Below are 12,136 nucleotides of genomic sequence, written 5' to 3'. Positions count from 1 at the left end.
AGGAAATGCTCTGACCTTCATCACTCTGGTTCCTTGTTCTGTTCCTAGGAACAGAGGAGTCCTCATCCTGATATGTCTTTTGGGGTCTTGAAGCAGTACAGTCATGGGATTTTGAATGTGCCCTGCGAAATACTTTCCATCCTCCCTCAGCCTCAAGGTGTGATTTGGAGCTAGACACTTTCTTGGACGTTAAGTAAGGCAAACCCAGTGCAGTGTGTGGTGGATTGGGTTGCAGGTAGTGGGGACAAGTGGTGATGTCTCTTGCAGTGCTTTAAAATCTTGAAAGTGCTAATTCAAAATAGTGTGAGAAGTGGATTTCTGCTTCTGGATGATGTTCTGGGGATGTGCAGTGGCCATAGTTGATTTCTCAGTCATCGTAAGATGTGAAAAGCTGAAAAAATTAGAATATTGTTATGTCTGGCAGTCAGGTGGGAAGGAGACATCTGAACTCTGGGGAGTACAGCTTTGAAGTGCAGTCTCACCGCTCTTGCCTCAATTTTTGTTGTTTCTTTTTTTTCCCAAGGACCTAAGCTCTTACTATATTAGCAACAGATGCATGTGACTACTTGTTTTTGTCATTCCTCCCTGCTCACTTCTATGAAAAACCTTTGAGGTGGCTGCTGACATCTTTCCTGTTGGGATTTACTTCAGCTGTGAGAGCTGTTCAGGCTGCAGTTCTGTGAGGGAGCAGAATTTCCTCGTAATTTGATGGAGATCCTGACTGGTCCCAAGTGACCATGCAGCAACTTGCAGGGACAGGTGGTGGGTTTTGGTTTTTTTGCAGTGTGGAGGGTCTTTTGCCAAAGGTAGTTTCTGCAATACTGTCTGTTGTGGTTCTGAAGATAACATCATTATTGGAATGAAGCATGCTGACCTCAGACAGTGCTCTCCTGAGTGGGTGGGTGTTGGAGTTGAGCTTTTGGGTAGGCCCTTTTGCTCAGTTGTACTGTAAACCATTTAGTGGGTGAAACAATGGTTAGTGGTGGTTTTAATCTGCGCAGCATCCTGGAGGGCAGTATTATTGTGCCAGGTGCTGTTGCAGAGGCAGTAGAACTTGGTATCTGGAGCCAGACTCTCCTTTGAGATTGGATTTGACACAGACTGATTTTTTACCAGATACTGCTTCCTTCACAGATGGAGCATAAATCTCTCTTGAAAGGATGGACTCTGTAATAGCGTTCTCTAGATATTCAGAAATGTGGACTTGGGAGGATTTAGGTACTGTGAGATGCAGCCCCATCACTGTGTGCTCTTGAAGGGCAGCACTGACTACTTGTTCTGTCCTTGTGAGGATATGTTTACTATATCAGACTAAGGTTGAAGTTTGGAATTTCTGTGGCAGTGTGTGAAACCTCCTTGCAGTAACAGGCAAACACTGTTGTAGGTGTTTTGCTCAGTGGTTTTTACTATGTATTATTCAGTGGTGTACCTTATATGCCCTTGCTTGAGTATGTCACGGAAACAGCTGGAGTATCCCTATTCCATATGGAATTGTTCTGTTAATGCTATTAGTGGTAATAACACTGTAAGCCTGATGATTCTGTTTTCCTGTAGACGTGTCTCTTGTTCAAATCAGAGGTGCTCTGGCAAGGTGGGTAGGATGATGGTTTGAGAGATGGCTTAGTCATGTCTCCTTTAAACATGTGTCTCTTTTCTTGCCAGGTTTTCGATAACTATGCTGTAACAGTGATGATTGGAGGAGAGCCTTACACCCTTGGCCTCTTCGATACTGCAGGTGAGAAACCAAGTGCTTGTGCCATTGTACTTGACCAAGATTTACCTGAGGTGATGTTGAACATGAAGACATACAGTTGAGGTTTTTTTGTTGAGATTTTTTTTTAATGGAAGGGGAAAAAATCTCTCTTGATTCTGTCAAGACAGAATGACTAATATTAGAACCTCTTAAATGTGTATGTCTCAGCATCCTTAATGTGGATGAAGTCAGGGTGTAGATTTCATAAGCCCTCTCACTGCTTGCTTTTAAAAATTAAAAACCTGCTGGCCTCTTGTTTAAGCTGCATCTCAGCTTTAGGCTGGAGAAATATGCAGTGATAAAACAGCTAAACATTGCTTTGCATGTGTGAAAAGTTACCAAGAAATGGTAGAAACTGGTTCACCTGCTGGATACTCAGTCCCTACTACCTAATAATACTGAAGTGATGTGGCAGCAACTGGTATTGTAAACTCTTCTTCAAAAGAGCCCTTCTAGAGAGCTTAGTTCATAAGCTTTCATCTAAAATTGTCTGATGTAATTTAATCTGTTTCCAACTGTGTTCTTACATGCATCATTAGTGTCTGATTTGATTAATGAAACAATCTTAGGTTTTCAGTTAAACCTATAGCTGTTAAAGAAACTTTCCTTTTTGGCCATCCAGTCACACTTCACCACTTGAGCTGGGACTGAAGCCTGTTCATAGTGGCAAGTCCAGTGACCCAGTGGAGCCTCACTTGATTCTCAATGTGTACAACACTTCAGAGTCAGACAACGTCTCCTTACTGCCTCGGCCCCAGGCTTCTCATAGATGTCTCGGGCATCCAGAGACTTAAAATTTAATTGTGGTGCAGAACCAAAATAACAGCTTGAGCTAGTGCTTCTCGGAAGAGACCCTGCACAAAGCAAACTGTGAGCGTTTCTATCCCTCACAGTGTGTGTTCGAAAGTCTGGGAGCTTCCAGCTGAGTCCTTGGCTCCTGCTGTATCTCTGAATGTGCATCAGCTGGCTGTGCCACAGGTCCCCCGACCCTTTGTTGTGCAGAGGGTCAGTGCCAGCTCCTCTGGGGTTCCCAGACACCCAGAGCTCACCCTGCAGCTGGCACTGCATCTGTACCTTGAGCTGTCTGTACTGAATGTATTCTTCAGCATGGCTTCACTTAGCTCTCCATGTTGTCCTCCCAAATGTGATTTGTGTTCCTGTTATTGTAAGCTCCCTAGTTCATGGATGAGGATTTAGGTGGAAAACAGAGACTCCTTCCTGACGCATGTTGTGTGGTCTGCTTAGGGATCTTGGTGGTCCTGCAGCAGTTCTTGCATTGCACGGTCCCTGTGTGGGGAGCTGTGTTGGGTCCTTCTCTGCCTGTTTTCTGGCTGAGGGTTCAGACCTCTGAGAAGTGTGTGTAGCTATGCACATTTTCTGTTCTCATCAGGAGCAGTGATCCAGCTAGTAATTGTGAGAAGTTACCGAATGACTTTAATGCATGTAGGTTACTCTGTGCACTTGTGAATGTAAATGCTTTCTTTCCAGAGCTGGACTGGTGAGGGGAAAGTATTTGTTCTTAATGGTTGCCTGCTTTTTCTAAATAGCAGCCAGCACAGGTGACAAAATTTAGCAATGTATGAAACCCCTATTGCTAATTCTCAGATTAATACCCAAGTCTTTGTTTTGAGCTTGTACTTGGAAGACAGACTTTTGGAGTAGTCTGTTAATTGCAACAAGATATTTTAGATTTAGATTAGATGCTAGGAAGAAATTCTTCCTTGTGAGGATGTTGAGGCGATGGCACAGGTTTCCCAGAGAAGGCTGTGGCTGCCCCTGGATCCCTGGAAGTGTCAAAAGCCAATTGGCTGGGCTTGGAGCAACTTGATCTAGTGGAAGGTGTCCCTGCCCATAGCAGGGGGTTTTGGAATGAGATGAGCTTCAAGGTTCTTTCCACCCCAGACCATTCTGAGACTATGATTCTGGTCAGCGCTCATTCCTCTGTGTCCAGCCAAGCACAGTAGACAGAACAGGCTGTCTTCCATCTTCAAACCATAGGTCTTCTCCATTGAGGTGTCCCAGCTATTGTGTCGGCTCCTTCAGGATCTTGTAGGTCTTTGTCCTGTATGATGAGTGAGACAGCATTAGTTGGAATCTGAGACATTTTAAACAAGTGTTTTGCATTTCGTTGCTGCTAAGTGCAGCAGCTTCAGTGCCAAATTGGGTTTCTAAAAGCAGTGCTGCTGAATTGGGCAGGAGGAGGTTTAAGAATGAAATTGGACAGTCAGTCAGGTAGTGGTGCCTTGCAGAGACTGCATGGCCATAGGGACTCAAAGGGAGGAGGCTGGCTTCTTCCGAAGCACAGCCCATGCTGGGATTTCGGTGATGTTTTAGGGGAATACTGCTGGGTGGGTGGCCTGGTCGCAGTTGTGTACCAGCAACATTCTCCTCCTCATGCCTAGAGACACTTCACTGAGTGCTCACAGCATAAGTCAGAACATTCTTGTGAGCAAAACTGTTTCTTTCTCCCCTCCAAAGAGCAGGGGTTTTTTGCAGGGTAATGAAATTTGATGGCATAATACTTAAAATGAATGGACTAGAGGACCTCATCTATAACTGGATCAACTTTCTGCTACTTTCCTTTATAACTGAAGAGAGTCTTAATCAGTCCGAGGGTGTTAGAGTGTTTGATCTTGAAATGTATTGAAGGCTTCCTGTGACTTTCAGCAGCTCACTGTTACATAGCAACTGAATGAATTCTGGATTTGAAACATAGATTTTTCAAATGTTTGAGTTCACTATAGGCTTGGCTCTTTGCTTAAGAGTTAGGATTAATCACAGCCGTGTTATTGTGATGAAATGTGCATTCTGACTCCCTGTAAAGGGCAGGATTTTGTTGTCTGTATCTAATACAGTGTTAATTTCCTCCTCTCTAGGTCAGGAAGACTACGATAGATTACGACCCCTCAGCTATCCACAGACAGATGTATTTCTGGTCTGTTTTTCAGTGGTCTCTCCTTCTTCATTTGAAAATGTGAAAGAAAAGGTTGGTTGAACACTGCATGTAAAGAGCTGCTGAAGTATGTCAGGAGTTATCTTAGGTGGTTAGTAACAACAAATGCTGTGTTTCTTCTGTCTTTAGTGGGTACCTGAAATTACTCACCACTGTCCAAAGACTCCTTTTCTGCTTGTTGGGACCCAGATTGATTTAAGAGATGATCCCTCAACAATTGAGAAACTTGCCAAGAACAAGCAGAAGCCCATAACTCCAGAGACTGCTGAAAAGCTGGCCCGGGACCTGAAGGCTGTAAAATACGTGGAATGCTCTGCACTTACGCAGGTAAGGGTTGGTCTTTGACCATTTTTGCTTGCTTTTATTCCATACTTATTTTCAGTTCCAGAGAAAACCAGCTCAATGTGGATGTGAAGGGGTGTAAGCTCTGTTTCTGCTGTTTACAGTGTAGCTTTCTCTTTGTCATGTTGTTCTAAGGCACAGAGAGTTGGCAGTGGTACAGAGAAAAACAGCCTATGTGGTTTAGGCCTAGTGTGGGTGGTGGAGGAGGATGTGCTTACTGTGTTTGCTTCTGTGCTGGAGAAAAATGACTGTTGAAAACTTAGAAGGTACATTATGGACAATAATTGGGTTGGGACACAGAGTGCACATCACTGCTGAAACAAGCAGGCAAAGGAAAAAGAATGCCTCTCATTAAAGTTAATGCTGGTACTTTGAAGACTGGAAACCTTCATAGCTGAGAGCTGCCTTCTCTTCCTGTGCAACTGGTGGTGAGGTGTTTCCTGTGTCCTTCCTTCAGATAGAAGTTCTGTTAAAACAGAAAGTAACAGTTAAATAGTTCTTAAGACAGTTCTTACATCATGTTTCTAACTTGTGAATGTGAGTCAAAAGCCAACTAAAGTAGCTGGTTTGAGAGCAAGAAACTCAATTATCTTTTCCATTTCAGTTAGGAATACAAGAATGGGAGCCATTTTCTGGCTAGGTGACCTGTTGCCTTGACTTTGGATGCTCTGGAAACTTAATCCTCGGTTCTTACTCTTGCAGAATTGACTGTAACACTTTGAACAACTTCCTTAATGCTGGTCTGTAAAGAATTTGTTCCTCTCTGATGTGCGTGGAAGCAGGGGTGCACAGTATCAGTGTCAAGCCCCTCACTCTTTCCAGTTACGTTGTGCATTCATCTCCTTGAGCACAAAACTATTACCAAACTTCACAAATCCTGAAGTTCTACTTATCTTGCCCCTTTTTCCCAGATTGCATGTTTACTCTTCCATTTAAAATCCTCAGGCTTTTTTTGTAACAAAGATTTGCCTGGGTGTCTCCTGTGAAGGAAGTGGCTTTGCTGGAGTTGTGCAGGACACTTGTCACTGGAAGTGGTGTGGTGAGGCATGCTGCTGTTCATCCTGGGAATCCCTGATCAAAAGGTGGTCTTGGCCATGCTTTCTCTAACTGCCCACAGGCAAGCTGAGGACTGTTTATGCTTGAGCTGTAGTTTTTCTTGGATCTGTTCAGCCCCAAAATACTGTTTTAGATGGTGTCAAGCACAGCCTGAATGCTGCTGCTAACTAGGTTGTAGAACCTGCGAGTTGGGTAAATACCTGCCAGGGCCTCTGTCCTGTATTGCTCTCTGAGACCCTATCCCTCTGTAGCTTTGGACTTGCTTTGAGCTTGAGCTTCTGTCTGCTCAAATTGCATTTTTTCAAATTGCATAGAATTACCAGAGCAAGAGTTGGTATGACAAAAAATGTCAGTGTTTATCTATTCTTTCTATTTCCAGATAGACTAATCTGTATCTGTTGCAGTGAACAACTTTATGCACTTGGAAGTTCAGCCTGAATTTTCTTCCAGAGCTCTAGTGCTTGTATACCAAGTGATGATTTTAGGAGTCAGGAGTTACCTGGGAGGAGGATTCAGAAGCCTTCTCACCTGGACAACTAGTCGGTTTGCATCTGCTCCATTCTTCTCTCTTCATTTGTTGTTGACTCACAAAACAATTTTTCCCTGGGTCTGTCATCAGTAGCTGTGAACAGCAGTGCAACTGATCTGCGAAGGGTTGTGTGGAGCTCCTGCAGTGATCTCACTGGCAGCATGCTGACCACAGAAGGCAGCTGCTTCCCTGGCCTAGAGGATTATTTTCCTACCTGCAAGGCAATGTTATAGTAGCTGATTTCAGCTGAAGTGAGGCTCAGCTGGGTATTCAGTCTCTCTTTGCCTTGGATGCTGTCTGTGCAGTTCACTTCAGCAGTCCAGGGTGGATTTTTTCTTCCCAACTAATTTACAAATTACTTTGACACCACAGTAGCAAATACTCATAGAATCATGGAGCTGGCATTATTCTTTTTTGTACTGTGTGAGTCAGAGAGGCTGAGTTTTTGAGTTTTTTTCTGTAAAGACAGAGTATTTTCTCCCCAAGTTTGGATAACTGCTCTGTTGGAGGGCCAGTTCTATCCCCCTTTCTTCAGATTGTGGAATCCCTTTTTGTGATGAAGGCATTTGCATTGTCTGTCTCCAGCCTTTCTTTACAAAGTGGCCCAGTGCCACTTTGTAAAGAAATTTGCTGTTAGGAAAGGGTGAATGACAGATTGCAACTACAGTGATTGTTACTTCTGTTACTCTTGAGTACAAATGTGTGGACTTTCTGAAGCCCCATCCTAGTACCTCACGCCAGAGAGAATGCTGAATTTGGTTTCTTTTTCCTCCTGATGGTGGGTTGCCAGTTTTGACACAGATATGTAAAGTGCTTTAAGCTGTACATAAACAGAGGAGGCCTGATCTCTGTCTGTTTCCAGTGTAACACAAAAGTGATGATTTTAACAGGCCTATGGTATTGAACACAGCTTCTTCCCTTCATGTTGTTACTCTTGGTCATTCAGGCTTTTAACCCTGGTCCATTTTCACAACAAGTTTTGTCCCAGTTCTTTTTTTTTATCCTCTTCCCTTTTTTGCTAGGTCCTTCAAAATAAATCCCAAATTGTGCACTGCTCAACAAATTTCTCACAGGCGATACAAAAATAAGAGGAGTCCCTGAATAGGAGAAATTAAGTAAAATTGTTTTCTTGACTCTTGCCCTGCCTGGGTTCTTAATCTGTCTAACAGTACATAATTGATTTTATGCTACAGCCTTATTCTCACAGAGAAATTAAATTTAGACTTTTTAATTTTAGACTTTAAATTTTAGACTATTTAGACTTCAGAGCCATTATTTGTTGGAAGTCTTTAGCCCTTTTGTGAGCCTGAGTTGCAACTCACTTAAAAAGAAAAATTGCTGGGGAGGATGTACAGATTGTACATTATAGTTTCCTTAAACTATTGTTCTTTCAAGTATAATCTTGCATGTTATATGATGGCCTTAAATGCTTCCAGATGGCACTGCCTTAGAGGTCTCCTATGTATGTGCTTCAGTAAAATACGATTAAAGACCTTCTAAAAGGAGTATATCCAGTATAACCTGTAAGGGAGAAACCAGTTACATTTGAATGACCTTAAAAGAAGTCTAAGTTGTGCAGTTGTTTACAGGATGTAATTGGAGCTTTTCTGTTTGCCTTCAGCTGTCATAAAGCAGTTCTCCTGAATTTTTGAAGGGTGCACTCATGACAGTAGATTTAGGCGAGTCCAGTTAGCCTAAACTGAGCCAGGTTTCACTTCTGGTGTGGTGTGTAACTGGGAAGAGTTGGGTGGGAGTGGTAGTGCCCTGCACTGTTCCTGTTGTGCTTACAGCAAATGCAGCTCATACTCCGTGCTCCAGTATAACCCCTGCAGAGTCCTGCAGCTCTGTGACTGCTTTTCTGGTGTTGGTTCCCAATTGTTGCACTCTTAAAGCTGTTCCTGTCTTTCTGTGGTTACACTTGCTTTGGCAACTAAACTGAATAACTGAAATGCACCATTTCCATGCTGGCTCCCACTGTCAGAGTAGCACTGGTAAGGTATTGCATCACTTCTAAAGACTGAGAGTTAGTGACTGCCAGTGATGATGGCTTACCAGGGTGGTCCTGCTTCCATCCCAGAATGTGTGTTCCCAGCCATTTGGAGACCTTCAGTTATTCAGGGGCTGAATTCACAAAGCAGGGGAGTTGTTTGGAGCCTTTGCTCTGGACCTGGGGAGTTGAGAGCAATAGTCTGTGCATCCGAGGTGTTCACTTATCCACAGTGGGTGACGACAAAAGGTTTAACTGACCTTTTGGGTCCCCCTGCTGGGGCAAGCTGCTGTGTGCTTGATTTATTCCCCTGTAAACTCCCTCAGTGTAGTACAGCAGTGGAGTGGAAACCGTCACCATTTGTGTGGCCCCCTCCCCCATGTTCTTGCTGTGTTTGTGCCTCTACCCTTCTGAGTGTTGATTTTGTCGAACTTGGCCTGTCACATGTTCTGTCTCTGTCATTGACTTCTGGGTTATCTAAATGAGATTTTTCTCCTGGGATCTACTTTGTTTTTTTGCAAAGTAAATCTGTTTACTGCCTCTGTGAATTCAGCCTGCTCCTGAATGCTCTTTTGTATCTGCTTGTTTTTCTCTAATCCTCTAACCTGGCTGCTGTTTTTTCTCCTCCCCTCTGTCTTGTAGAGAGGTCTGAAGAATGTGTTTGATGAGGCTATCCTAGCTGCCCTCGAGCCTCCGGAAACTCAGCCCAAAAGGAAGTGCTGTATATTCTAAACTTTCTTCTTCCCCTCTTGCTGCTGCTTCCTCTGTCCCACTACTGTAGAAACCTGGTTAAAAATGAATCAAACCACCTTGATTGAAAGCTGTTGTGCCTGCTTGCCATCTTAGAGCAACCTCTGTATTAGCTCTTGGACTGAAAACAGTACTTGAAATCTTTAGTAAAACATTGTGACTGTGGAACGTGAACTGGACTCGCTTAACTCCCTGCTGCTTGGGTTGCCAGGTGTGGCTAGCTTTATAATTCAGGCTGTTGGGGGAAAGGATTTGGTTACATTGTTATTTAAAGAACGACCAAAAACATAAGAGATGATGTTTGATCTTCCTGAATCCAACTGGAAGAAGCAATGCGTGTGTTTTCCATTTCTACTTGTGACTCTTAACTGTATTTGCATGACAAAAGTACCTGAACTGGTGATCTGCAAATGATGCTGTAAAGTGAAGGGTTTTCTGCTTCTCCTGTGTGCAGTGAGATGTTTGCTGTTGCTTTGGCTGTCTGTGCTTTAGTGGAGTATCTGTCAGTCCTTGGGGGGAAGGAAATATTGATGTACTTGCTACTGCTTTATGAACTGTTAAAATTTTTGCTTTCACTAACATGGTAGAGCTCTTCATTTCAATAATAGATCCTTAAAGCCCGTTACTGTAAGATGTAAAGTTGCTGCTTACTATCGTGCTTCTGGTTTTTATTGTTTTAAGGAAAAAACATCAATTGTAGCTTGTCTTTAAATTTTGAAATTAAAAATTGTAGTTGTTTGTATAAATGACTGATGAAACTTTATTCAAGTTGCATTTCCTGGCTCCAGTTTAATCATTAACAGAGCGTATGGTACCCCTCTGTACTCCTCCCAGCTTGACTTCTCTGCTACTATGGCAGCTTCTGGGCTCTGCCTGGCTGCTTCTAACCCTGGTGTGTTTAGGGCTGGATGCCCAACCAGAGCATGTACTGGACAAGGTTATAATTGCATACTTACCTTGTCTCTCCTCCGCTGACATGCAGGGGTGTGTTGTTGCAGGCGTGCTCCAGGTTGAGTTCTTCCATCTGAATGCAGCACTTTCTACTTTGTCATTAGCATGTGAAATATGAGTAGCCAGTTACTCATAAAAGTTGCCTTAAGGAAATTACTTCGGTGCACATGTGTGCTTGTGAGGCACACTGGTCTACTCTCTGGGGATTAGTTGTCTTGTTCTGAAAATGAAATACTCTGCTCAGAAGCTGCTGAGAGAAGTGGTACAGAGCCTCACTGGGCAGGCAGGCTTTAGGGATGGCAAATCTCCATGTGTCCTTAGAGGGGTGTGGCTGCCACTTGGCTTTCTGGGGTTTTGTTTGTGTGAAAACTCAAAAATGAGACTGCCCCTTTCTCTCTTTGCCCCTTTTCAGAAAGGCCTAAAGAATGTATTTGACGAAGCGATATTGGCTGCCCTGGAGCCCCCGGAGCCGAAGAAGACTCGCAGGTGTGTGCTGCTATGAACGTCCCTCCACAGCCCCTTCTGCAAAGCTGATGTTTGATGTCATACTAAAAGCAATGTTAAAATCAAACTAAAGATACAAATTTTAAAATTTGTTTTTGCAATAATGACAAATGCCCTGCACTCCCATCTCCCCCACACGATCCCTGTGTGAGATGAGAATGTTAGTGTTTATTCCCCAGTGCCCCCTCAATTCACTTAAACTAGTTAATTTGAGTAATTATGTATTATCAGAAGACACTGATCATTACTAGTTTTTTTATTTTGTTTATTGTTTCTAATTTTTTTTGTTTAACATCGAGGCATGCTCAATGACTTTTTCTATAACAGACTAATTTTAGGCTGTTTAACTGAAGTCTTGCCCCTTACGCCGGTATGGCAAGACTTGGTTCTGGTTTCTAGACCTTGTAGGGCTGTTCTGCAGCCTCCAGCAGCCTGGGTATGAGCAGACTTTAGTCAGGAAAGCAAACTGTCCCAAGCTGGTGCTCCTCTAAGAAGGATTGTAGAAAATACATCTCCTCTGAAGTTGCCTTGTATCTTTTTGCCCTGGCTTTTTACTTGTGCAGGTAATAAATTTATACCCCATCCTCTAAGCTACGAAGCCTTAGGAACAGGAGAATGATTTTCTCTGGATGCACCATCAGACTTGAGACTAACTTGCCGGTCTCTTCCTTAATCTTTGCCATCGTAATCTTTTGGCTCGTGCTGAGGAAATAACTGCACCTTTGGAAGCACGCCTAGTTGGGTCAGTTGGCTTTTAATGAATCTACCTTCTGCCAATCCTTAAGTATTAGAGAAACGCTTACAATGACCAGCACATGCACTGCTGCTTGGACACCCTGAAGGGACCTGGGAATGTGCTACAGTGGGTTTTGGAGCTGGCTCTGATGGTGCATCTCTTGCTGGATGGCTTGGCATCCTTCGGGGAAAGGTGGAAAGATAGACCTGTGTCAGTTGAAAGGAAGTGCAGGGAGGGGCTTCTGGTGTTTGGTGTGACACCATATTGGGACCAGTTGAGGGAACCCCTTTTTCTGCATTTTGCTCATGAGTAACCTTGAACCTGTAAGAGGGGCTCCGACCCCTGAGGATCATGTGCAGTGTCTCTACATAGACCATCTGCAGTATCATAAGGATTTTACCAAAAATATATTTTGGTTTGCAAATTCAAAAAATTTTAAGACTTAGGGAATCTTCTCCATCTTCCACAATTTCAATTTCTTGTAGACTCATTAGTGTTGAACGAATGCTTTTTCATGTCTAAGTTCTTTGTATATGCATTCTTTTCAGATGTATTAAAGTATCTTCACAAGCCTG

The 12,136-nt window shown here is 43.3% G+C and overlaps 1 protein-coding gene across 3 annotated transcripts in view; it reads left to right on the top strand.

Moving 5' to 3' along the window:
* CDC42 (cell division cycle 42) overlaps positions 1-12,136 on the top strand; it is a 27,653-nt gene extending 15,517 nt beyond the window's left edge. For all 3 annotated transcript variants that reach the window (XM_041490246.1, XM_041490247.1, XM_041490248.1), the window contains 4 exons: positions 1,663-1,735; positions 4,630-4,739; positions 4,836-5,033; positions 10,734-12,136. In XM_041490246.1, the coding sequence (XP_041346180.1) occupies positions 1,663-1,735; positions 4,630-4,739; positions 4,836-5,033; positions 10,734-10,823 (471 nt within the window). In that variant the 3' untranslated portion in view covers positions 10,824-12,136. The remainder of the gene's footprint in view (positions 1-1,662; positions 1,736-4,629; positions 4,740-4,835; positions 5,034-10,733) is intronic.

Source organism: Pyrgilauda ruficollis, unplaced genomic scaffold, assembly GCF_017590135.1.
Source record: "Pyrgilauda ruficollis isolate IOZ18807 unplaced genomic scaffold, ASM1759013v1 scaffold121, whole genome shotgun sequence".
Lineage (NCBI taxonomy): Eukaryota > Metazoa > Chordata > Aves > Passeriformes > Passeridae > Pyrgilauda > Pyrgilauda ruficollis.
Note: the sequence above shows the minus strand (reverse complement) of the source record. Positions and strands in the feature narration are given on the sequence as shown.